General features: G+C 41.5%; 1 protein-coding gene across 1 annotated transcript; it reads right to left on the bottom strand.

Moving 5' to 3' along the window:
- Positions 1-12862: 12862 nt before the first annotated feature.
- LOC136179043 (mucin-2-like) lies at positions 12863-19622 on the bottom strand. Its single transcript, XM_065953716.1, has 4 exons — positions 19297-19622; positions 19049-19198; positions 18846-18955; positions 12863-18541 (listed from the first exon to the last, which is right to left on the bottom strand). The coding sequence occupies exons 1-4, from the start codon at positions 19589-19591 to the stop codon at positions 12992-12994; spliced, it is 6105 nt and encodes a 2034-aa protein (XP_065809788.1). The 5' UTR covers positions 19592-19622; the 3' UTR covers positions 12863-12991.
- Between the last annotated feature and the right edge of the window lie 2121 nt (positions 19623-21743).

Genomic DNA, 21743 nt, shown 5'->3' with positions numbered 1-21743 from the left:
TAGAGGTCCAGAAGAGAGGGGAGTGGGACACCGATAATCCGTTCAGCAGCCTTCACTGTGCGCTGCAGGGTCTTGCGGTTGGCAGCAGTGCAGCTCTCAAGCCACACAGTGATGCAGCTGGTCAGGATGCTCTCGATGGTGCCTCTGTAGAAGGAGCACATGATGGATGGGGGGCTCGTGCTCTCTTCAGCTTGCGGAGGAAGTAGAGGCACTTGCTGGGACTTCTTGGCCAGTGATGTGGTGTTGGTTGTCCAGGAGGGATCCTCACTGATGTGAACCCCCAGGAACTTAGTGCTGCTCACTCTCTCCACAGCAGCACCGTCGATGGTCAGTGGGGGTTTAGGAGTGGAGACTCTCCGGAAGTCGACAACAACCTCCTTGGTCTTGTCGACGTTCAGGAAGAGGTTGTTGTCTCTGCACCACGTGGCCAGTTGGCTGACCTCCATCCTGTAGTGCGTCTCATCGTTGTTGGAGATGAGACCAACCACTGTTGTGTCGTCTGCAAACTTAACAATGTGGTTTCTGCTGAAGGATGGAGCGCACACAACCTTGGGGGGCCCCCGTGCTCATGACGGTGGTTTTTGATGTGCTGCCGCCGACCCGCACTGTCTGAGGCCTCTCGCTGGGGAAGTCCAGCAGCCAGTTGCACAGGGAAGTGCTGAGCCCCAGCTGGTCCAGTTTGCAGTTTACAAAGTCTCACATTTTCTTAAAATTTCACATCAATGATGTCAGTCCTGCCCTGTATCACATCTACCCTAATACAATTATACCATCAACAAAACGCCCCCTACCGGTCAGAGCCGATACTACACCTCATATACAATGCTACATTTGCTCCAAATATCACGGGTATCATGACAGTGCCAGCCTTAACTGCTCAACATAGAAATATGATGTGATCATCAGTGTGTGGCCAAACCACATATCACATATCACAAATTATTACAATTCAATACAAAATACATGTAGTGGCACTCCGTCTATTTCTCCGTCCTCTGTACCACTTGTTGGAGTCAACTCACAGTATTTGCAACGCGAGCGAAAAGACAGGACAGCTTTCCTTCGTTTTAAAAGGTTTACTGAAAAAACTTTAAAATAAAATACAGGTTTAACAAAGGGTCTAACGCACGGTCAAAAAACTGTGTAGCTTCCATCAATATTGGACTCCAAACTGCTTACGTCACATCCGTCACAACTTTAACTACGCAGTGCTGTCATAACATAAACATCCAAAAACATAAACAATAACCTTTTTATCATTTATAAATGACTAAATTATGCCTTTAAAACAATTTTAAACGTTATGAATTTACATGAAATTACTGTTATTAGATTTTAATCATTTTTAACTAGATATTTAGTATTAATCAATAATTTGCATATTGGCTCTTACATTACCCGGCCCCTAATTGGTTAGGCAGGCGGACTAAACAATTACAAATTAAAACATTAAGAGCCAAATAAATCAAATGTCCATGAAATGTCCAACTTAAAGTTATTCCCTGTGCTTCTTCCTTTTTTTTTTTTTTTTTTTCAAATCTTCTCGTTTGACGCCGCTTCTTCTAACAAGCACAGTTTGGTAACAGGTCTTTCCAAGAGGCTGGTCTTGGTTTTTATCTTCACCCTACGAACTGCTCCGCTGGAGTCGGGTAAGGTCTCTACCACTCTGCCCATCAGCCAGGAGTTGCGAGGTGATGAACTGTCCACCAACAACACAACATCTCCAACTATGAAATTTCTTCGTAGTTTTGACCACCTCTGTCGTTCCTGGAGGAGTGGGAGGTACTGGCGGGTCCATCTGGTCCAAAACAAGTCCGCTAGATATTGGACTTGCTTCCAGCGTTTTCTTGTGTATGTGTCATTTTTGCTGAAAATGCCTGGAGGCATGATAGGTTGTGACTTCAACAACAACAAATGATTGGGTGTCAGAGGCTCAAGGTCATTCACGTCATCTGAGATACTTGTGAGTGGCCTGCCGTTGATGATGCTCTCAACCTCACACATTACTGTCTGAAGACAATCATCATTCACAGCTTGTTCTTTCAACAGAGAATTGAGGATTCTTCGCACAGTTCGAATCTGTCTTTCCCAAATCCCGCCCTGGTGGGAAGCTGCTGGGCTGTTGAATATCCACTGTATCCCCTTTGGTTGGAAGAGCCTTTCAATTTTGTCATGATCAAAGAGTTGAATTGCTTCCCTCATCTTCCTTTCAGCACCAACAAAGTTTGTGCCGTTGTCAGAGCGCATGATGGTAACTTGACCTCTTCTAGACACAAAACGCCGAATCGCATTGATGCAGGAGTCAGTATCAAGGCTGTCTGCAACTTCAATGTGCACGGCTCTAAGGGTAAGGCAGGTGAACAATACGCCATATCTCTTGACTGTACTCCGGCCCCGCTTAACATCAAAAGGCCCGAAATAATCAACGCCGGTGTTCGTAAAGGGAGGTTTGTCAGGCAAGAGGCGATCTTCAGGCAAGTTCGCCATCTTTTGCTCTCCAACTCTTCCGCTGATCCTGCGACATACTGCACACTTGTTGATTATTGTTCGGACAGCAGAATTGGCTTGTGGGATCCAATACTTGCTTCTTAATTGTGCCATGACATAACTGTGTCCGCAGTGTCCTGTTCTTTGGTGTATGTCTCTCAAGATCAATGTGGCAGCTCTACAATGCTTAGAGAGTATCCCTGGATGCTTGGCATTCTCTGGCATGGCCGACTTGTTGAGTCTTCCGCCAACTCTCAATGTGCCATCTTGCAGAATCGGATCCAGTTTGAACAGCTGACTGTTTCGACTGACTTGTTTTCCTTTTTGCAGAGCTTTGATTTCTTCACTGTACTGCTGTCTTTGGCTGAACTGGATTATTGCAGATTCTGCAGTGTCCAAATCTTCTAAGGTAGGCGGTTTCTTTCCTTTTGTTGTTTTGTATTTTTCCATGTGCCTTTCTAACTTTGATCTTTGCTTTTCAGGGTCCTTTTCGGTTTGATTGACTGTTCTCGAGAACTCCTTTCTTTCATCTTTCAGTTGGCACAAGGTTTCCTTCAGCTTTAGAATCCAGGCCACTGACCTTTTAAGTTTATGCCAGTCCGAGTAGTAGTTGATCAACTGGTTCATTGGTTCCACGTTATCTTCGATTTTGATGGTGTTGACTATAACCAGGTTCTTGACCTCTGGGTCATCTTGAAAGCTTTCCTTCCTTTGCACGGGTTGCTTGGGCCAATCATGTTCATTTTGCAACAGGAAATTCGGTCCATTAATCCATGTTCCCTTTTGTATCAAACTCTTGGCCTTCAGACCCCTGCTGGCTTGATCTGCAGGATTTTCTGCTGATCCGACGTAGCTCCACTGAGATGGTTTGGTGGCTTCGCGGATCAGTGTAACTCTGTTCGCAACAAAAGTTTTGAATCGAGCTGTTTCATTGTCAATATACCTGAGTACGGTAGTGCTGTCTGTCCAGAAGATAGATGGTTGAAGTGGAACTTGAAGTTCTTGACGTAACATCTTGTCCATCTTCACTGCCATGACTGCCGCAGTCAATTCAAGCCGGGGTATTGTAACTTGCTTGAGTGGGACGACTCTTGATTTTCCCATCAGGAAAGAACAATGTTTCTTGCCTTGTTTGTTTTCTAGCAGCAGATAAGTCACAGTGCCATATGCGTACTCTGAGGCATCCGAGAAATTATGTAACTGCGCTGTGGCAGCGCATCCGAAGTCTGTGGGTTTTAAACATCTGCTCACGTGGAAGTCAGCAAGGTGAGTAATGTCTTCTTTCCATCTTTTCCACTCTTCAGCATGTTTTTCACCAATGTTCTCATCCCAACCATGCTGCTCCTTACAAAGCTCTTTCAACAGAAGTTTGGCTGGCAGGATGACTGGAGCCAAAAAGCCGAGGGGGTCGTAGATAGAATTGACGACGGATAAAATGCCCCTCCTCGTCAACGGCTTGTCTTGCAGCTTCATGCTGTAAGTGAAGGTATCCGTTTCTGTATCCCACTGTATGCCAAGAGTCCTCTCGACTGGTAGAGCTTCATGGCTCAGATCCAAATCTTTTACTCCACTAGCTCTGTGTACTTCTGGAATGGACATCAACACCTTTCGGCTATGACTCATCCACTTCACCAGATTGAAACCTCCTCTGGCACACAAGGTACGGAGATCACTTGCCAATGTCACTGCATCGTCTTCTGTAGCTACGCTCTTCAAACAGTCGTCCACGTAAAAGTTGCGCAGGACTGTTTGGACAGCTTCTGGGGAGGCAGTAGCTCTATGGTCCTCAGCGGTTCTTTGAAGGGCATACGAAGCAACGCTTGGCGATGAAGTGGCCCCGAATAGGTGCACTGCCATCCTAAATTCCTTCATTGGCCCATTCAAGTTGCCGTTGGGCCACCAAAGAAAGCGGAGGAGATCTGCGTCTTTTTCTGGCACCTTAACTTGATAAAACATTGACTCGATGTCTGCCATTATGGCTATTGACTCCTCACGAAATCTTAAGAGGACACCAACCAACGTATTGGTCAGGTCGGGTCCTTGTAGCAACTCACAGTTCAAAGACCGGCCCTGATACGAGGCTGTGCAGTCGAAGACCACTCGCAGTTTTCTTTTCTTAGGGTGATACACCCCATGGTGCGGTATGTAGAACACCCTGTTGTCGTCACGATTCAGCTGGTGTGCCGGAACTTGGACAGCATAGCCTTTGCTTATGATAGTATCCATGAAGTCTTTGTACTCTTCAAAGAACTCAGGATTCTTCTTGAGCTTTCTGTGCAAACTGGCTATGCGCTGCTCCGCCACACAGCGGTTATTAGGCATCTGGAGCTTCACGTTCCTGAGCGGCAATCCAATGCTGTAATGTCCGTTTTCCAGCATTGCTGTTTTCTGCATAGACTGCATGAACTGTTTGTCTTCTTGCGACAACTCTTCTTTGTCGTCGTAGTTGCGCTCTGGGAAATCAGTGTTGTACTGTTGGACAAGTAACTTCTCAACTTCCATCACTGAGATCCTGTTCACTGAACACTGAGGCGGTTTGTTCTCTGTGTCCTCCAGTTCCTTTCTCATGGGACCATTCACGACCCATCCAATGGCCGTCTTAACAGCATAAGGGCCTCCATCTTGACTGTTAATGATGCGCCATGGCTCCATAGCCTTTGGACAGTTTGCTCCAATAAGTAGGCCTACATCTGCTTCTAATTCTGGCAAACGCACTTCGCTGAGATAAGGCCACTGTTGAATATCTGACTGCCTGGGTATATTTTCGGCGTGAACTGGTATGTTGCTGTGAGTGTACACTTTTGGTAGCTCAATATGTTTGGTGTCTTCCAGGCCGCACACTTCCAGGTCCGATATCACATAGCTATTTATTAGCTTCTGTTCTCCAGGTTTGTCTTGACTCATTGTGCTGAGAAGTAATTGTGTTGGTTTCCCTTTAGCGTTCAATTTCTTTTGCAGGTCTCCTGTGCAGAACGTTGCTGTGCTTCCCGGGTCCATGAAGGCGTACGTTTCAACATACTTGTCGCTCTTTTTTGATTTAATCTTCACCGGTACTATCGACAGCACACATTCAGCTTTTCCGGCCCCCGTTAGGCTACAAGACTCTTGCGTGACAGAAACTTGAGCACACGATAATTTGTTTCCGTGAGCACCTTCATTCTTCTCAGGTGAGACAGAATCTTCTCTTTTTTCCATGTGTAAAATGTCTGGATGACTTAACCCACATACTTTACACTCCATTCGTCTTTTGCAGAACCTGCTGAGATGGCCAGGGGTTAAGCAGCCAAAACACAAGCCATTTGACTTCAAGAACTCAACACGTTCTTTGTGTGGCTGATCTTTTATTTTGTTGCATGAAGTTAGAATGTGAAACTGCTGACAGTACAAACATGGCTTCTCAAAGGCAATCCTGGTTTTGCTTGAATTACCTGACATCACATATGTTTCTTGAGGTCTTTTATTTTGGAAAACGTTGGTAGCGAAACTGCTTCCACGGACCTCTCTCTTAGGAGGATGCCTTTCCTTTTGTTCGATCTTTCCAATTATGGTTGGGCGGCTGTCTGGTATAATACCAAACAGTGGATCGATCATTATTTTAGCTTGGCGGTCTATGTAGTTCACCAAATCAGCAAACTTTGCTCTTCTGCCTTTTCGCTGTTTGACATCGTAAGCTTCAGCACGCCAACATTCTTTCATTTTGAAGGGTAGTTTGGATACCACCGTCCGTAAGTTGGTAGGGTTGTCCATCTCTTCTAGAAATTCTATGTCTTCCATAGTGTTGCGACATCCAACCAAAAACATTGCATAAGCATTTAATGCCTTTCCATCATCAGATTTGATCTGCGGCCATTTCAGTGCTTTATCAATGTACGCGCTGGCGATCTGTAGTTCATCCCCATAGTGATCATGAAGCAGTTGCTTCGCTTTATAGTAGCCTTTGCTAGGTGGCATATGAGCACAGCTGCGAACTAGCTCTTGGGGTTCACCGGCTGTAAACTGTTCCAAAAAGTACAATTTGTCCTGATCATTGTCTGTCTTTTGTTCTATTGAGTGCTAATGAAAGATTTGTATTGCAATGTGTCGCCCTTGAAGACAGTAATGTCCTTTGTTGGTAACTGGGATTGCTTTTGTTGCTTTACCAGAAGCTCAGTGATAACATTCTGATTTTGCATTACTTTTAGCATCTCGTCACCTCTGTTGGCCTGAGCGTTGCTGTAATCTTGTTGAGCCACTTTTGGTACTTGAGAGTGCAACATTTGCAACTGAGCATGAAAGCCTGGATCAACTGGCTGAGGAAGCGATACACTGGTTTCTTCCCGCTTCATGCCCCCACCTCTTAGCTTTTGTACTAGTGCGTGACTACTGTAACCACGGCTACTGGAACCATCCTCTGATCTTTCATATTCTTTGAGCACTTTTAATTTTGCACTGCTTTCTGCTAATGCGGTTTCCAACTCAAGTTCTTCTTTTGCGCTTTTGATTCTGGCCATTTCAAACTCAAGCTGCTGCCTTTTCTTCTGTGCCGCAGCACGTTCAAGCAGAGCTGCATGTTCCACCTCTTGTCTAACACGTGTCGAGGACACCTGTGATATGGCTGTTCTGCGACTTACTTGAGATCCATATTGACGATTGTGTCCAACATTGCTGACACCTACTTGTGAAATACTGTCACTTGCTTTAACAGCATCTTGCGGGTCAATTTCCGCATCTTCCTCTTTTTGAAAAGAGCGTTCATGCACAGCGGCGATCCATGTTTTAGTAGCTTTTATGAATTCTTTGATGGATGCCATTTTGGGTTCAAACCATTGTTCCTGATCAAATGTTTTTTCATCTTCAGACAAAAGGCTTGCAACTTCTTTGTTGAGGCAACTAAACTCGTCTACAGCGAGTGAAAAATCATTTTCCATCACATCTTTAACACCTTGTAAACTCTGAGCATCACTCATCATTTTCTCCACTTAATTTCTTTTACTTGTGAGAGCTCCCAATTTTCTTCTTCTTAATGCTATATTTTTTTGCAATTTCTCCTCTAAGGCTTTCTCTGTCAACCTGCGTGTCCGTCCTGAATCCATTGTATCCTCAAGACATCCAAACTCTTTTTCCTTTTCATCAATCATCTTAATATTGCAGAGTAAGGCTCTAGTTGAATGCAAAGGTTTAAAAGCACTTAACCTTTAAGGCACTTTTTCTTCATAAAACGAGTGCAAACAACTTCTTAAATAAGGCCGAAATCCACATTGACTGTTTCAAGGCTTAAAATACGAGCTGACACGGAGAAACTACAACTTGAATTATTTCCTGCAATCCTCCTTTAATTTCGGCACGGGCTTCAATTATCTTCCTGCGTCGGCTTTACATCCTTCCATGGAAATGCACGAGGGCAGTATTTAGGTTTCACGTTACCTTTTCTTGGAGAGTACTTTAAAGGATAACCTGTTTCTGCTGGCTTCATTAGATGAGCTCTCTTTTCTTATCTCCCCTTCTCCCGAGCGGACAGCTGCGCTCTCCCCGCGCCCGGCACGTTCCAGCTTATTGATCCTTTAAGCTAGTTTTTTGACAAAATGTAGTGGCACTCCGTCTCTTTTTTCGTCCTCTGTACCACTTGTTGGAGTCAACTCACAGTATTTGCAACGCGAGCGAAAAGACAGGACAGCTTTCCTTCGTTTTAAAAGGTTTACTGAAAAAACTTTAAAATAAAATACAGGTTTAACAAAGGGTCTAACGCACGGTCAAAAAACTGTGTAGCTTCCATCAATATTGGACTCCAAACTGCTTACGTCACATCCGTCACAACTTTAACTACGCAGTGCTGTCATAACATAAACATCCAAAAACATAAACAATAACCTTTTTATCATTTATAAATGACTAAATTATGCCTTTAAAACAATTTTAAACGTTATAAATTTACATGAAATTACTGTTATTAGATTTTAATCATTTTTAACTAGATATTTAGTATTAATCAATAATTTGCATATTGGCTCTTACATTACATTTTATTGTAAGACAATTCACACTTCACAATAGCAGTGACCAGTAATTTATTTCTGTTGCCATTACACTGTCATCATGTTTTACAGGTACAAATAATTTTCATTCTATATAATTCATCCCCTCTGCAATCACATTAATATTTTTTCTTGATGTTTACTGACTTCATCCTTTCATCACCACACAAATTTAGACCATTTTGTTGTTTGAATTTCTTTAAACAACTAGGTTGATCAATAACTATTCCGCTCAACATTGGAATGTCCATATAGATCTTTTAATTAATTTCTTGCATGTATGTCACTGCTTCTTAACTTGTGTTTTTCTATGTATAAACTGCTCCAAAACAATAATTCCATGAGGGTGAATGAAGATTTTTAAATTGCATTTAAAATTATTAATGATTATATTAATATACTATAATATAGTAGATACTGGAATTATATTATATGAATAATACTTCAAAGGCTTTATATGCAACTTTTTCATCCAGCAGATGTAGCCCTGGAGCACCAGCATGAAACCAAAACAACTTGCATTGCATTGTTGTGTTAGCAATCTTTATTATACTTGTATCTTCACACTGCATGATAAATTTACCCGAACTTACAGTGATCTACAAACGCTTATGTGACATTCAGTTAAGCAGTGAGTACAGTAATATATTCTTTTTTCTAGTTCCTCAATTAAACAACTTTTATACGCAAGGGGATGAGCTGGAAGGCTGTCCCATCATTGTAAACAAAGTCAAGATAGGACTCGGAAAAATCAGAAAGCATCACAGACAGTGTTACATCCATTGTATACAGTCATGACTCACAGAGTTATTTTCAGAGGATATACTTGATTTCTATTACATTTAAGTGTGAAAAATTGCATATAAAGCCTTTAAACTACAATATGGTTTGTGAAAAAATATGCAGTACAACATTGTATATACATGAAAACTACCCTATATTCAGAACAGTATAGTAACTATAGTGACTGGCTGACGACGCGACCAGTCGCAGTGGCCCCTCTCTCTCCCGATAGAGCGGTGTTTTCTTCTTTTTCTAACTTTTCTTTTGACTTTTCTCCATGTTTTACTATGGAAAAACACAATTACAGCCGTCGATTTTTACTGGACTTAAACTTGTTGTCTAATGTTAGTGTGCCCTCAGCTGACATAAATGTTACTATTGTCCGGACAGCACCGCGGGCTCAATTGTAAGGCTAGAGGGGATACAGGGATCAAATGAACCTGCACAAATACTGCATCCATTGGTACCAAACATGACATGCTATCATGTCGGGAAGAGGGGCTAATAACACTCTCAAGTCAAGGTAGTTCAAAATTTCTCATGCATGATACAGACCCCGTCTAAAATTAAGGCAATGCTGCCATCTTGTGGTGACTAACCATGATTAAAATACTTTAATTTAGAGTGTGGTTCCAATTTGTTCCACAAGGAGGCGTAACCTCCAAGTGAGACAGCTTAGTGTGCTCGGTAGCAGAAGCAGGAAAGGAAACACCTGTTGCTATTATTTCCCTGTTATTTACAGTACATGTCACAAATCACATACATGTGGTCTATATATTCTTCTATAGCATGTGTAAGGTAACTGAACTTTTATTCAGTTAAACTGGAAACCTGTTTGCATTGATAAGAAGCTCTTAAGGCGAGACACAGCAGGCTAAAACATCCATTTTTTATGCACTGGTCAATTTTGAGATTTTGGGCTAGATCACTCCCTGAACATACAAACTACCATAAAGAAAATATCCAAATTATACATTTATGTGTATATTTTAATACATTTTGTCTGATTTGCGTTAGATTTCTCGTATATTTGCCCGAAAGTTATCATTGTAATGCGACGTGCAGTATAACAGCTGATCTCTGCTGCCCGTCATGACTGATATCTCTGTAAAGCTCTCTCTCTCCTGCACAACACTATGTAACCCAAATAAGGACACTTCCTTTCTACCAGCAACCAATCGTGATTCGTTCAGAGGCATCACGTGGTATGCTTTGACACTTCTTGTTTATCTTTCCGCGGGACCTTTGAGGAATGAATGAAAATGTATTTCGGTAAATCATTGAAAAGAAAACAATAGTTATCACTTGCAAGGGGATGTAAAAGGAAAGTTTGTGATGCGTTATCCCGCGAAATGTCCTCGGGAAGCGCTTCTGAACGTAAACTGTCGATGGGAAACCGGGGGGGGGGTGATTTAGAAATAGATAAAAGTGACGCGCATGCCACACAGCAGTGGCTGCTTGTTCATGTTGCCCGATTGAATGAGCTGCTTTGTGATTTAATTTGTCCAAATTGTGCTGGGTCAGGGCTGAAAATAAATATAGATCCACAGAATCATGGGTTCTGTTCAAGATGAGTCCAGGAAGGATGTCGCGTTTGATGTGAATGTGCGAATGGTCCTCTTGGCACATGAGTTAGGTCTGGGATGTGCGGCTCTCAGAAAAATCAGCAAGGTGTTGGGGATCCCTTCCCTTCACCTTAAAACTTATCAGAGGCACGACAAAAGAGTGGCAGGTAGGCTATGGAAAGAGGGTTGTGTCAGAAAAGTTGCAGCAGTCTGTAGAATTTTTAATGTCAGAAATACCCTAATGAGCGTGGCTGTTACCACCCAGTGTTTCCCACACATAGACGATACCTGGAGGGTATTTATTTATTTTATTCATTCATGAAATTGCTGCTTGCGCGAGAGAGCGAGAGAGAGCGGGGATAGTGCGCTCGAGAGACTGCAGTCGGATCCGCGAGGAGCAAAACTCCCGTTTTAAAAAACTGCGGAGAGATAAGTCACAGCTAAACGAAAGTGCAGAATCACATCAGCTTCAGAGAAAATGTTAATGTACAGCTGCTTGCTATTGATGCTGTGCTGGACATTTTCCAAACGGGAGGGGTAGTCGTGTCTGTGCAGGTGCATGGATAAATTAAGCAGATTGAAGTTGTTGCAAAAACAAAATTATTTCAGAGGGACATTATTTCATAAAAAACACATTTCATATAAATACAAACCTGATATTAAAATATATCCTGAGATATGAGAAAAAAAAATTATATATATGTCGACCCTGTTTACGATTCCCATAAGCGCATGGGAACAGCCCTTCGCAAATCAAGTGCTGAACGCAAATTGGGGGGGAAGGGTCTGGGAAAATTAACGGCCAATAAATGTAAAACATTGCAAAATTATTACAGGGGGGCAATTTTAAATAACCAGGGTTCCCTAGACAGGATGAAGAACGAAATATGGGCTGGTCTCCTCCACAGCATGTCCTGTGACGAAGTACCTTTGCACACCAGGTGCAACCCATCCTGGTGCTGGTACAGGAGAGCGGAGGAAAATGGAGAAACTCCGGAGAGCCACAGGCTCCATGCAGGGAACTTTTTATCTCGGGAGGTGGGCCAGAAGCTTCTTCCTGTGTACCACCACATGTCTAGTGACAGCCTGCTGCAGGGCATGCAACATGGTGGCACTCAAAATGCTAATGAGTGCTTCAACTCGGTGATATGGGCCCGCTGTCTTAAAATTGTGTTTGTTGGGAAGAGTAGGGTTGAGGCAGAAGCAAGTATGGCCATTACAACTTTTAATGAGGGGGCTTCTTCCATGCTTGCAGTTATGGATAAGCTATGGCTTGAAAGCACTGTCATCACCATCATCAGGGAAACCGATATGCTCAGGATCACAAAAGCTGACACCATCCAGTCTGAGTCTGCAAACCATCGCAGAAAGAATCAGCACAGCTACAAAGTGATAAGGCATCAGCAAGAGAGGGGTGAGGGGCTTACATATGGTTCAGACATGGACATCTAGCCTGTAAAAACCCATGGGTGTGTTCTGTGTGGAAATTTTTGGTTTTGATGGACATACAGTGGACTAGGTTTGCAGTTCTGGTGGCAAATTTTGGTGTTTTTCTACAGTTGAAGTTCTTATATGGCAATGTTGTAGTATTCAATTGTTAATGTCCATGTTCTAGATTTTTATAACCAATGAACTGAAAAGTTGTGATCCAATGAGAGTGAAGATGACATTTTTAGAAGACCTGCTGATGATGGTAGCAATTAGTTTAAGCAAATATAAAGCACCACAGAGATTGATGTGTTCAGCTAAAGCACCTTTAGACAAATACAAGCTCTGAAAAAGTAAACTCCCTAACCTTCTGGATATGTTCCATCCCATGTCATTGACAACTGATGTGTAATGCAACTCAATATCCTTGCGAGCTTGTTCACACAACTATTTTAGAAAATAAATTTGTTGAGCCATGGTGCCACCATGTAGACATGTCTGAAATAGCCCCTTTTAGGGTATAAAAGAATATAAAGTACATGCTCTCATTGACAGTTACAGGTCAAATAAACAGATGAGACAGTATCACTCGTTTGTCAAATCATTTATTAAAACACTTCACATGTTACACTTGAGGAGGGGGTATGGTAGGGGATAGGGAGGTGGATATGGCAGGTACAGAAACTGAGGAACAGCAGCATGCAGATGACAGTGTGGTCAAGGCATTGTAAGTGGTGAAGTGGGCTCTGTTGTAGAGGGTGGGGTAGTAGTTAATGGCTCAAGCGGTGAATTGGTATGGTAAAGAGAATAAATATATTTTTTAAGGTATTGTACAGGCTGTTGAACTTGGGGTGGTTTAGTGGGTTTGGTCGGTTTAGTGGGCTTAGTCGGTTTAGTGGGCTTAGTGGGCTTGGTCGGTTTAGTGGGCTTAGTGGGCTTGGTCGGTTTAGTTTTAGTGGGCTGAGTTTTGGTCGGTTTAGTTTTAGTCGGTTTTGTCTTGGTTGGCTTAGTCTTGGTCGGCTTAGTTTTAGTCGGTTTTGTCTTGGTTGGCTTAGTTTTAGTTGGTTTTGTCTTGGTTGGCTTAGTTTCAGTTGGTTTTGTCTTGGTCGGCTTAGTTTCAGTTGGTTTTGTCTTGGTCGGCTTAGTTTCAGTTGGTTTTGTCTTGGTTGGCTTAGTTTCAGTTGGTTTTGTCTTGGTTGGCTTAGTTTTAGTGGGCTTAGTTTCAGTTGGTTTTGTCTTGGTTGGCTTAGTTTTAGTGGGCTTAGTTTCAGTTGGTTTTGTCTTGGTTGGCTTAGTCTTGGTCGGTTTAGTTTTAGTGGGCTTAGTTTCAGTTGGTTTTGTCTTGGTTGGTTTAGTTTTAGTGGGCTTAGTTTCAGTTGGTTTTGTCTTGGTTGGCTTAGTCTTGGTTGGTTTAGTTTTAGTGGGCTTAGTTTCAGTTGGTTTTGTCTTGGTCGGCTTAGTTTCAGTTGGTTTTGTCTTGGTTGGCTTAGTTTCAGTTGGTTTTGTCTTGGTTGGCTTAGTCTTAGTGGGCTTAGTTTCAGTTGGTTTTGTCTTGGTTGGCTTAGTCTTGGTCGGCTTAGTTTTAGTTGGTTTTGTCTTGGTTGGCTTAGTTTTAGTTGGTTTTGTCTTGGTTGGCTTAGTCTTGGTCGGTTTAGTTTTAGTGGGCTTAGTTTCAGTTGGTTTTGTCTTGGTTGGCTTAGTCTTGCTTGGTTTAGTTTTAGTGGGCTTAGTTTCAGTTGGTTTTGTCTTGGTTGGCTTAGTCTTGGTTGGTTTAGTTTTAGTGGGCTTAGTTTCAGTTGGTTTTGTCTTGGTTGGCTTAGTCTTGGTTGGCTTAGTTTCAGTTGGTTTTGTCTTGGTCGGGTCAGCAATAGTCGGTTTAGTTTCAGTAGGTTTTGTCTTGGTTGGCTTAGTTTTAGTTGGTTTTGTCTTGGTTGGCTTAGTTTTAGTTGGTTTTGTCTTGGTCGGCTTAGTCTTGGTCGGTTTCGTTTTAGTGGGCTTAGTTTCAGTAGGTTTTGTCTTGGTCGGCTTAGTTTCAGTTGGTTTTGTCTTGGTCGGTTTAGTTTTAGTTGGTTTTGTCTTGGTCGGCTTAGTTTTAGTGGGCTGAGTTTCAGTTGGTTTTGTCTTGGTTGGCTTAGTCTTGGTCGGTTTAGTTTTAGTGGGCTTAGTTTCAGTAGGTTTTGTCTTGGTTGGCTTAGTCTTGGTCGGCTTAGTCTTGGTTGGCTTAGTCTTGGTCGGTTTAGTTTTAGTGGGCTTAGTTTCAGTAGGTTTTGTCTTGGTTGGCTTAGTTTTAGTTGGTTTTGTCTTGGTTGGCTTAGTCTTGGTCGGTTTAGTTTTAGTGGGCTTAGTTTCAGTAGGTTTTGTCTTGGTCGGCTTAGTTTCAGTTGGTTTTGTCTTTGTTGGCTTAGTCTTGGTAGGTTTAGTTTTAGTTGGTTTTGTCTTGGTCGGCTTAGTCTTGGTCGGTTTAGTTTCAGTTGGTTTTGTCTTGGTTGGCTTAGTCTTGGTCGGTTTAGTTTTAGTGGGCTTAGTTTCAGTAGGTTTTGTCTTGGTTGGCTTAGTTTTAGTTGGTTTTGTCTTGGTCGGCTTAGTCTTGGTTGGTTTAGTGGGCTTAGTTTTAGTTGGTTTTGTCTTGGTTGGCTTAGTCTTGGTCGGCTTAGTTTTAGTTGGTTTTGTCTTGGTTGGCTTAGTCTTGGTCGGTTTAGTTTCAGTAGGTTTTGTCTTGGTTGGCTTAGTTTTAGTTGGTTTTGTCTTGGTTGGCTTAGTCTTGGTCGGTTTAGTTTCAGTTGGTTTTGTCTTGGTCGGCTTAGTTTTAGTCGGTTTTGTCTTGGTTGGCTTAGTCTCGGTCGGTTTAGTTTTAGTGGGCTTTGTCTTGGTTGGTTTTGTCTTGGTTGGCTTAGTTTTAGTTGGTTTTGTCTTGGTCGGCTTAGTTTTAGTTGGTTTTGTCTTGGTCGGCTTAGTTTTAGTGGGCTTAGTCTTGGTTGGTTTAGTGGGCTTAGTCTTGGTTGGTTTAGTTTTAGTGGGCTTAGTCTTGGTTGGTTTAGTTTTAGTGGGCTTGGTTTCAGTCGGTTTTGTCTTGGTTGGTTTAGTTTTAGTGGGCTTAGTCTTGGTTGGCTTAGTTTTAGTCGGTTTAGTTTCAGTGGGCTTAGTCTTTGTTGGTTTAGTTTTAGTGGGCTTGGTTTCAGTCGGTTTTGTCTTGGTTGGTTTAGTGGGCTTAGTCTTGGTTGGTTTAGTTTCAGTCGGTTTAGTTTTAGTTGGTTTTGTCTTTGTTGGTTTAGTTTTAGTGGGCTTAGTCTTGGTTGGTTTAGTTTTAGTGGGCTTAGTCTTGGTTGGTTTAGTTTTAGTGGGCTTAGTCTTGGTTGGTTTAGTTTTAGTGGGCTTAGTTTCAGTCGGTTTTGTCTTGGTTGGCTTAGTTTTAGTGGGCTTAGTCTTGGTTGGTTTAGTTTTAGTGGGCTTAGTTTCAGTCGGTTTAGTTTTGGTTGGTTTAGTTTTAGTGGGCTTGGTTTCAGTCGGTTTAGTTTTAGTGGGCTTGGTTTCAGTCGGTTTTGTCTTGGTTGGTTTAGTTTTAGTGGGCTTAGTCTTGGTTGGTTTAGTTTTAGTGGGCTTAGTTTCAGTCGGTTTAGTTTTAGTTGGTTTTGTCTTGGTTGGTTTAGTTTTAGTGGGCTTGGTTTCAGTCGGTTTTGTCTTGGTTGGCTTAGTTTTAGTGGGCTTAGTCTTGGTTGGTTTAGTTTTAGTGGGCTTAGTTTCAGTCGGTTTAGTTTTAGTTGGTTTTGTCTTGGTTGGTTTAGTTTTAGTGGGCTTGGTTTCAGTCGGTTTTGTCTTGGTTGGCTCAGTTTTAGTGGGCTTAGTCTTGGTTGGTTTAGTTTCAGTTGGTTTTGTCTTGGTTGGTTTAGTTTTAGTGGGCTTAGTTTCAGTTGGTTTAGTTTTAGTTGGTTTTGTCTTGGTTGGTTTAGTTTTAGTGGGCTTAGTCTTGGTTGGTTTAGTTTTAGTGGGCTTGGTTTCAGTCGGTTTTGTCTTGGTTGGTTTAGTTTTAGTGGGCTTAGTCTTGGTTGGTTTAGTTTTAGTCGGTTTTGTCTTGGTTGGTTTAGTTTTAGTGGGCTTAGTCTTGGTTGGTTTAGTTTTAGTGGGCTTAGTCTTGGTTGGTTTAGTTTTAGTGGGCTTAGTTTTAGTGGGCTTAGTCTTGGTTGGTTTAGTTTCAGTTGGTTTTGTCTTGGTTGGTTTAGTTTTAGTGGGCTTAGTCTTGGTTGGTTTAGTTTTAGTGGGCTTGGTTTCAGTCGGTTTTGTCTTGGTTGGTTTAGTTTTAGTGGGCTTAGTCTTGGTTGGTTTAGTTTTAGTCGGTTTTGTCTTGGTTGGTTTAGTTTTAGTGGGCTTAGTCTTGGTTGGTTTAGTTTTAGTGGGCTTGGTTTTAGTCGGTTTTGTCTTGGTTGGTTTAGTTTTAGTGGGCTTAGTTTTAGTGGGCTTAGTTTCAGTTGGTTTAGTTTTAGTTGGTTTTGTCTTGGTTGGTTTAGTTTTAGTGGGCTTGGTTTCAGTCGGTTTTGTCTTGGTTGGTTTAGTTTTAGTCGGTTTTGTCTTGGTTGGTTTAGTTTTAGTGGGCTTAGTTTCAGTCGGTTTAGTTTTAGTTGGTTTTGTCTTGGTTGGTTTAGTTTTAGTCGGTTTAGTTTTAGTGGGCTTAGTTTCAGTCGGTTTAGTTTTAGTTGGTTTAGTTTTCGTGGGCTTAGTCTTGGTTGGTTTAGTTTTAGTGGGCTTGGTTTCAGTCGGTTTTGTCTTGGTTGGTTTAGTTTTAGTGGGCTTAGTCTTGGTTGGTTTAGTTTTAGTCGGTTTTGTCTTGGTTGGTTTAGTTTTAGTTGGTTTAGTTTTAGTGGGCTTGGTTTCAGTCGGTTTTGTCTTGGTTGGCTTAGTTTTAGTGGGCTTAGTCTTGGTTGGTTTAGTTTTAGTGGGCTTAGTCTTGGTTGGTTTAGTTTTAGTGGGCTTAGTTTCAGTCGGTTTAGTTTTAGTTGGTTTAGTTTTAGTGGGCTTAGTCTTGGTTGGTTTAGTTTTAGTGGGCTTGGTTTCAGTCGGTTTTGTCTTGGTTGGTTTAGTTTTAGTGGGCTTAGTCTTGGTTGGTTTAGTTTTAGTGGGCTTAGTTTCAGTCGGTTTAGTTTTAGTTGGTTTTGTCTTGGTTGGTTTAGTTTTAGTCGGTTTAGTTTTAGTGGGCTTAGTTTCAGTTGGTTTAGTCTTGGTTGGTTTAGTTTTAGTGGGCTTAGTCTTGGTTGGTTTAGTTTTAGTGGGCTTAGTTTCAGTTGGTTTTGTCTTGGTTGGTTTAGTTTTAGTGGGCTTAGTTTCAGTTGGTTTTGTCTTGGTTGGTTTAGTTTTAGTGGGCTTAGTTTCAGTCGGTTTTGTCTTGGTCGGTTTAGTTTTAGTCGGTTTTGTCTTGGTCGGTTTCGTTTTAGTGGGCTTAGTCTTGGTTGGTTTAGTTTCAGTCGGTTTAGTTTTAGTGGGCTTAGTTTCAGTCGGTTTAGTTTTTGTCGGTTTAGTTTTAGTGGGCTTGGTTTTAGTCGGTTTTGTCTTGGTTGGCTTAGTTTTAGTTGGTTTTGTCTTGGTTGGTTTAGTTTTAGTCGGTTTAGTTTTAGTGGGCTTAGTTTCAGTTGGTTTAGTCTTGGTTGGTTTAGTTTTAGTGGGCTTAGTCTTGGTTGGTTTAGTTTTAGTGGGCTTAGTTTCAGTTGGTTTTGTCTTGGTTGGTTTAGTTTTAGTGGGCTTAGTTTCAGTTGGTTTTGTCTTGGTTGGTTTAGTTTTAGTGGGCTTAGTTTCAGTCGGTTTTGTCTTGGTCGGTTTAGTTTTAGTCGGTTTTGTCTTGGTCGGTTTCGTTTTAGTGGGCTTAGTCTTGGTTGGTTTAGTTTCAGTCGGTTTAGTTTTAGTGGGCTTAGTTTCAGTCGGTTTAGTTTTTGTCGGTTTAGTTTTAGTGGGCTTGGTTTTAGTCGGTTTTGTCTTGGTTGGTTTAGTTTTAGTCGGTTTAGTTTTAGTGGGCTTAGTCTTAGTCGGGTCAGCAATAGTCGGTTTAGTTTTAGTGGGCTTAGTCTTGGTTGGTTTAGTTTTAGTGGGCTTAGTTTTAGTCGGTTTAGTTTTCGTCGGCTCAGTTTCAGTAGTAGTCACCAGAGGGTCGCAAGGGTAACAAGGTGGGAAGAAGGGACAAGGAAACGTCAAGCATGGCGCTGCCGTGACTGTCAGAGGGTAAAATGGACACAAGAGGTAGACTGGAACGCCTCGCCAGCGTATTAGGAGAATATAATACCCATCCTTCAGAGGAGAAAAAAAAAAAAAAAGTCAAAATGTTAAGCAGACCACAGGGTTACACTAGGACTAGGTTTAGATTAACAGAATTATGATCAATTGATCTTCAAAAACACCCAAGAATAACCATTTACCAACTCATCATCAACATTTAACAGGTGGCTATACAGACACTAATCAGGTCCTTAATGCTTTATAGAAGATCAATTAATTATTAAAAAAATTGCTGATGTTATGAAACCAGCTGCTTTTAGAGTTATCATTTTCCCACCGTATACAACATTATACATTTCAGAGAAAAAAAAATTACCTCTTGAACCATGTTGCAGCCATCATAGGGGACCAACATAACAAGTGCAAGAGGGTTCCTTTGCATTGTGTAGCCACAGGTTGGTGGGATTTGGGACAGATGCGAGGTTCCTATTAGGACAAATTCTCAGTCAGAATGCAATCAAGAAATATGCTACACTTTATAATGAGCGCACAGCGGTAGCGAAATCCTATTTAAGTTACCTTTGTCCACTGTAAACTGTGAAGCACCTTGTCCCACTGCACTGAACTTCATTTGGTCCGCACTACACTGCAGGGAGGATGTCATACGCTTCCATGATGCATCTCCGCCATCGGAATCATTTGCATGTCCTTCAGGCCAGCCTGATTGGACTAATTAAATAACCATGTGATTTGAAGAGTCACCATAAAAAGAGTCAAAAAATTTAATATCATAATCATAAAGACTTAAAATAAATATATATACATACCTGGAGAGTCCGCTTGATAGGCAGCTTCAGCTTCAGCAGAAACTTTTGAGAAGGTTTTCTTAATTCCATCTATGACCTGAGAGTCGAGGCCAGACCCTGTCTCAAGGTCTCTCCCGAAAATAATTCTACCCTCCTGGACAGCTGCTGATTTGGCTGCATGAGGGTCATTTTGTCCTTCTCTTCTTTCTGGTTTCTTTAATCGGTAACAGTCAATGGTTTGCGCCAAATAACATGTAAAAACAACAGCTGCAGCCAAGTAAACAGCGCCACTTCTCCTTTTTCCTTTTCGCATCATTCTGTTGTGACTCCTGGAAATGGTAAGAACTGGAGATCAACTCTTTGCTGCGACTATTTGAAGTGCAACAATTAGTGTTAGCGGTTCTGCAACAACCAATCAGAAGAAGCAGGGCAGGCTAGATTGATTGCTTTTTAATTATGCCAAATCAGTTCCACCTGTGTAGTGTAGCTCTTTCAGAGGAAGTCAGTATTGCTTTTACCAGGAAGTTATGTGATAACCCAGTTTCATGAATTCATATAGGTCCTCAAATTAGCTTTTACACTCAAATGCAGAGAAATTGTCTTGTCTCTGTAACTTTGCTGAATGTTGCTTAAAGTGCTCATGAAGGATCATAATGATCATCTTTGTAGATAATATAACAAAGAGCACGGCCTAGACCTGCTCTTTTTTTAAAGCGTGTTCAGATAACATTTGTTATGAATTAGAGCTATACAGAATAAAGATGGAATAAAATGATTTTCATTAATTTATTATTATTCTCGAGATTTACAATAAAAATAAATAAATTCAAATTCTAAGATTACTACAGAGGCCCCGAAGTCCCAAAAATGAAAACATATCATCTTCTGTTCGCAAGTTATTATTTTATGGAAACAAATTATTATCATGTGTACACAATATTATCTTGTGAAAAACAAGTTATTATGTAGCATGCACACACGAACTGTAGGAAGATATTAACTTGTGGCAACAATCGTCTTATGGACAAGATAATTGTGTTGTGGGTACTCCTTTAAAAACAATAAAAAACAATCTATTTTTAGACCTTTATATTCCAAAGAATTTCTTCTGTTTTCCTGTTTTACCAAACATATGTTCGAGTCATGTGACCAATAAGTGTGTTGTTTTGCATGTAAAGAATAATTGTGTGTATCTGCATTATTTCCCCCACATATCTCCAGCAGCTGACATAATTATGTTCAAACTTGGACATCATGGATGATGCCCTAAAACATGAATCTTCCATGAATAGGTCTATTCCTGCCGAGGTGATCTTATGTCGAGGTAAATCTTTAAAGCTATGATATGATTTTACTTTTTCTCAGGTATATTTATGTTCAGCTCCTTCTTCAATTTCTCTTTAATATAACCTTTATCTTCAAAGATATCTTCCTATTAAGCTATTTGGTAAATTTCTCCTATATGTCCTACATTTATTTCTGCATGTGATTAGTATGACGTTATAAAAATGATTATGCTTTTAATATCTAATTCAAGAGTCTTTGGAAAATAAGTTAAACTTTTGAACATGCTTTTCGCTTTAATATATCTTTATTTTACATGTCTTTTACACAATAATGTTATTCTCATGGGCTATGTCATTTTTCACATTTTCATTTACAGAAAAGCACGGTGCCCTCAGTGATCCACGTGTGACGTCATCTGTGCTGCGTCCATGTTTTCCTCAGCAGGAGGAGAGAGTGTGATGATGAGGATGATGTGTTTTAACGTTGTTTGCTGACATGACGGGTCCTGTAGATAATAACACACCTGCTGTAACCCTGACTACCCGACACCTTTACGGTCGTTATTGCTATTGCCGAGCGTAACATCGCAATGTGTCAGCCTGCAGCTCGGTGTGAATGAAAGGAGGGAGGAGCTGCTCTATAGATCCGGTTCTTTCTGCTGATCTCCTGTGGACCAAAGGTAAGACACTACAGCAGCTTCATGTAATCACTGAGTCGCAGCTGCGCAGGTGGATGTGTAAGGTTGTCAAGCTTTATGAAACAGCTGCTGCACGGTTTGTTTCAGACATTTTTACGTGACTGCAGTTCATTTGACCTGCTGCTGAGTGAAGCGATGACAGCAGTGACAGATCATACCCTGATTTACTTATCTACATACAAAGCTCAGATTCATCTTCAATAAACTGAAAAACATGGTCCATTCACCTTTTGTGCCATCATATCCTGCATGTGAACAGGACTGCAGCTGCTCTCAGTGGGTGGGTGCAGGTTGGGAGGGATGGAGGATGCATAGTGTGCGTACAGTTTTTATATGCAAATTGAAATCCGTCTCATCTAATATAGACGCAGAGAAGGCTTCTCTGCATGGTACAACTTCAACTACCAAGGTGCATGGAGAATGAAAGGCTTGAAGATGTCAAAAAGCTCCAGCAACACATGATGTAGTATGAATATCATCTTTA

This window comes from Labrus bergylta, chromosome 4 (assembly GCF_963930695.1).
Source record: "Labrus bergylta chromosome 4, fLabBer1.1, whole genome shotgun sequence".
In the NCBI taxonomy this organism is placed as follows: Eukaryota; Metazoa; Chordata; class Actinopteri; order Labriformes; family Labridae; genus Labrus; species Labrus bergylta.
This window is presented reverse-complemented; position numbering and strand designations above follow the sequence as displayed.